Source organism: Geospiza fortis, unplaced genomic scaffold (genome assembly GCF_000277835.1).
Source record: "Geospiza fortis unplaced genomic scaffold, GeoFor_1.0 scaffold162, whole genome shotgun sequence".
Taxonomy (NCBI): domain Eukaryota; kingdom Metazoa; phylum Chordata; class Aves; order Passeriformes; family Thraupidae; genus Geospiza; species Geospiza fortis.
This window is the reverse complement of record NW_005054316.1, coordinates 4,019,352-4,024,115: the sequence shown is the minus strand read 5'-3', so window position 1 is coordinate 4,024,115 and position 4,764 is coordinate 4,019,352. Positions and strand designations below refer to the sequence as shown.

Here is a 4,764-nt window from a genome sequence, read left to right as displayed (position 1 = left end):
TTGCACACAGGATCTAAGTTGTTTTCCTGTTGCACAAAGCAGAGCAAAACAAGTCAAAAGGGGTAGCAGCTGGAACTACACAGCTTTGTAGAGATTCCATAACAATGCATGCATTTGCTGGATCTGTAAATGAGGAGACACTGATGAAACATTTTGCACTTGTAAAAGGCTGCTAAGGGAAATTCACATATCCTGCAACTTTAGGGGCTGCAGCTGTGGAGTGCAAGCACAGAGCAGGAAGCAGTTTGCTTACCCACGGCTGCTTTCCTCATGCAGCAACTCTGTCCCTACTGGAGGGTACATTTCTACCTGATAAAGAGAATAGGCAGTAAGCCAGAAAACAATCAAAAGGGCTTCTTTCTTTTCCTCCCCTGCCACCTTCTGCCTGGAGAGATTTAGAGAAAGTAGGACTTCTATGAGGAAAAGAACCACAGCCTGAAGCTGCAGTACTAACTTCCAGTTAACACTGCATGGAAGCATTCAGGGAGCTTCTCACCCACTTCCTTCACAAGTCCAGAGGACAAGAAAACAAAAGCACATGACCCTGACACAGATGAACGAGGTACATTTAACATTCATGCCTTTTTGTGCACAATCTGGTCAATCCAAAGGGCAGTCATTCTTCTACTGAATCATGCTGCAAAATTGTTTCTGTCTCACTGTCGTGCTTTCTGAAGAGTTGCCTAAATATACTCCTTGCAGGAATTCAGTTTGCTTTCATTTCAGATTGCAAATAAAAAGAGAAACCAAAGCAGTAAGAATAACTTGCATACATACAAATTTAAGTATGTGCTTTTATTTTATACTTTCATGGCACATTTTCATTTGTAAACATTAAATTACCAGTCCTCTTCTTCATATGTTGAAAATAACCACCAGACATTTGAGAGAATTACCTGAGATTAAAAAAAAAAGAAAACAAAAAAAAAAGAAAAGAGAGAAAAAGATCTGGCATCTTTTACATTACCACATACAGTACCATTTTAGGAAGACTTACAAAAGGGAATGTTTTCCAAAATAGGACAGTTTTCTTTCTATAAAGATATAGAAAATACATCAAAACGCCTTGGAATGATCAGCCTTATTAAGAGTATGTGGAAAATCAAACAATTGTCTGATTGATCAAACTGTTTCAAGCAATTCCATTAACACATAGCTGCAACACTGCCTCAGTCCTGCAGCAGCATGATATCCACGTTGTCATGAACGCCTTGTAAAAGCAGCTCTCCTTGGTAAGTGATGATCTTCCGTCGTTTTGCCGCCTTAAGAGTTCCCACCAGGGCTTCAAAGAGGTTGGCACACTTCTCATCAGCAAACAGCACACCAAATTTCACGCTCACTTGTCCATCAGCATCTAAATAAAAGACATTATGTAGATTTCCTTCAAGTTAGGAGATTCCTGGAAGATAAGGTGGCACAGAGAACATTGAAAGCAAAGCCCACTGTGTTTCCCAGTTTATTTGGGATCATATTATGAATGCTGATGATAAACACTAGGTAGAACTCCTGCCTAATCTAACTGTGCCTTTCCTTACAGAGACTTGTATCAAGGACCATATATCTTCTCTGTTTACTTTTATTGATGACTTTCTGACAACTATGACAAGCACAGGCTATTGAACCTCTTCACAGCATTTGAAGGCAATTCATTTTAAATAATTAAAATCCTAGAATATCTCAAATTGAGGGAGACCCATAAGGATCAAGTCCAACACACTGTTCCTCCAACCTAAATCTAAACCATACATTAAAATATTTGCTTCACAATTTTTTCACTCATTAATCTTTGAGGGTCACATTGAAAAGGCTGCAATGTGTATTTTTACACAAAGCAAAAATTTAAAAATATACGTTAAAGATATGTTATTCCTAAAAGCAGATGCAGCCATACAAAATGCAAGATGAACAAATACATTTAGGTTTTAAAAAACAAGCGGAACTGAACAAATGGCACCAGAACTAACATATAGGAACAGGTAGGACATCCACAAACTGCACAAATATTTGTAAAGAAATAGGAGTTTTAGCAATGGAAAACAATCTTAAGAGAAAATGGTACCTTCTGAGCAAATTTAAGGAAGTTTGGAACTACACATAAAACTCCTGGATTAGTTTTAGGCATACAGGCCAATTTCTTCCAAATAATAAGATCATGAACAGAATGGAAATGCATGAATTCTGAAGTAAAGAAGTTACCAAGGAAGGAGATGGAAGGAGGAGGTGCAACTTTTTTCTGTGGTGACTGTAGCAAGTATTGAAAGCCTAAAAAAAAGGTGACTCTTGCAGCTGATTCAGGATTCAGGGAGCAGGATTTCAGGCCTACATCCTCTCTGCGCAGAGGCTTAAATGTTTAACTTTATAACATAACTACTTTAAAGGATGGAACACAGGCAGTACCTTACAGTACAACACGAAGTGCATATGCAGGTTTTCAGGTTATTTGCTCATTTCACTTTGCCAAGCTCTTAGTTTGATGTAACATGACTACATGTGTATGACACGCATGCATGGTGACATGTATGTACATACACACATCTATAATGTGACCACATCCATACAGAGGCACTACAAAACTTACTTTTGGTTCCCAGCCGCCGAATCTCCTCAACTAAGAGGCTAATTTCATGTTCCACATTCATTGTGGTCTAAAAGGAAAAAAAAATTACAACATTATTAGGAATCCTGTAAATCCTTTGCAGCATTCTGACGTGTTCTCAGTTCTTTAGGAATGTCACAACACTTCATAAATCCCAGTAGCCTAGAGATGCATGACTACAAGATAATCTAGGATTTTAGTCTTGAACAGATAAAGAGCCTCTGCACCTCTGCATTTGGAGAGAACAGAAGTTATAATCTTGTTACATTCTATACACAAATATAAGGAGCCAATCTCAAAATATGACAGATGTGGGAAGGTCAAGGAAGAGGAGGGTTGTTTGTTTTAAGGAATGAGCTTAAGCTGCCACAGAATCAGAGCAACTCACTAACATCATGCGGCTTCAGGGGCGTCACAACTTTCCATCGATGGCCTCAATGAAAATGGAACATCTGCCTTTAAGTTTCTCTCTGGAATATGTGGTAGATTTGGTTTCTTAAACCACACCACAGCTTTCTACATATGCTGGGAAGATATTGCTGGTTACAGACACACATGGTGTCTGAAAGGACAGCACCTCCTGCATACCTGCTACTGAAAGCAGAACTGATCCAAACTATCCAAATCACCTAAGGCAGTCAACATTTTTGCCATCCAAAATGATCCCAAGAATCTACTATGCTGTCAAACATATCCTGGGCACCTCTTTGCCGTGAAACAGGCAATTTGCACCAATGCGTACCAATGCCTTGCAACAGTTTAGCCATATGCGGCACAGCATAGGGCAGCACTACAGTCACACACAACACTACCGGGCTACAAAGTGTCTGAGATTAACAACTGCAGATGCCTGAAAGGCATCTGGCCTATCCTGGCCTATTATGGCCTATCCTGTGCAAAGCAACGTCAACACAATGACACCTTTAGATGCTGAACTCCTTCAGCAAAAACTGGCATTGATGTAAGCACAACAAACTGGACATCACAGACAAAGCAAAGCATGAAATGACAATGCAGCCTGGAACAAAAGCCACTGAGAGCTTCTGGAGCTGAGCACTAGTTAAAAAGGGCTCAGTGAGCACTGAGACCCACTCTGTTGTTCAAGAAACCAGGATTTCTGCACTAGTATGAAAGTGGAGTTAAAAAGTAGACATCTGAATGCATCACAAACTCTTCCTAAGAGAAAAGCTTCCCCTCCTTACTTTTTTTATTGAGTTAAAATAGGCAAGAGTGACATAGTTCCGCTTCCTGACCCTTTGTGATTTACCCAAGAGGCAAAAAAACGTTTGCAGCAGAGCCTGATTTTTAGATCCAAAATTCACATGCAAAAAAAAAAGTTTCTTTTTAACATGCAAACCTGAGCAAGATTAATCATCAGCATGGGTTTCAGACAAAGCCCCAGTCGAACCACAGCTTCATCCCTAGTGCACGGCACCAGCAGCAGTGCAGTGGGTGTCAGCTGCAGACAGGTGACATTGAAACTGGACGTGCTGCCGTGGGACCACCGCTGCAAAGGGCAGGGCACCAAGGCTGCACAGCTGCAAATGCCTTAGGTGAACTCCACAAACTTCCAGATTTCGTTGGACTCCACACTAAACAGATCAAGTCAGCAAGGAAATTATGACCCACCTCTTAGAAAGCTTACACTCCCATTATTTGTCAGACTGCCAGTTTTGATATTGGTCACCACAACGTCATAGTTGTCTTCTCTTTAAAAACGTTCTTCTCACTTTAAAGTCTCTTTTTTACTTTCAGCTCTTTAAAGTCACGTTGATTTCTAATTATTTTCATACATGTACATCATCAATATAAACAGCATTATTTAAAATAAAAAAGTTAAATTCTACATTATTAGGGAAGACTTTTGAGATCAGAGAAGAGTGACTGAGCAAGGCGGAGAGATGCTCAGTATTTCAAAATGGTTTATACTGTAGATGCTTAACACACCAGCTATCAAAAGTACACACCAGCTATTAGACTCTGATACTCCAGACGCCAATACACGGCTGCAAGGCAGCATATCGCTGGTATGGAAATTAAACTTCTCCTTATTTGGCAGAAGTGCGCTGCGAGCACACACACGCACACACATCAGTCACCCACGGCGCCCCTGTCCCCCCGCAGGCAGCGATGGCCCCCGGGCCGGGCGGCGCTGGAGGCAGAGCGCG

The 4,764-nt window shown here is 40.7% G+C and overlaps 1 protein-coding gene across 1 annotated transcript; it reads right to left on the bottom strand.

Moving 5' to 3' along the window:
• Nucleotides 1-770: 770 nt before the first annotated feature.
• ABRACL (ABRA C-terminal like) lies at nt 771-4,678 on the bottom strand. Its single transcript, XM_005420094.2, has 3 exons — nt 4,564-4,678; nt 2,579-2,645; nt 771-1,354 (listed from the first exon to the last, which is right to left on the bottom strand). The coding sequence occupies exons 2-3, from the start codon at nt 2,637-2,639 to the stop codon at nt 1,170-1,172; spliced, it is 246 nt and encodes an 81-aa protein (XP_005420151.1). The 5' UTR covers nt 2,640-2,645; nt 4,564-4,678; the 3' UTR covers nt 771-1,169.
• Between the last annotated feature and the right edge of the window lie 86 nt (nt 4,679-4,764).

Excerpts from the sequence above, each read along its gene's own strand:
- ABRACL (XM_005420094.2), bottom strand. The coding sequence starts at position 2,639 with ATGAATGTGGAACATGAAATTAGCCTCTTAGTTGAGGAGATTCGGCGG. Across the intron at positions 1,355-2,578 it reads TCGGCGGCTGGGAACCAAAA|ATGCTGATGGACAAGTGAGC; the intron begins GTAAGTTTTGTA and ends TCTTTTATTTAG.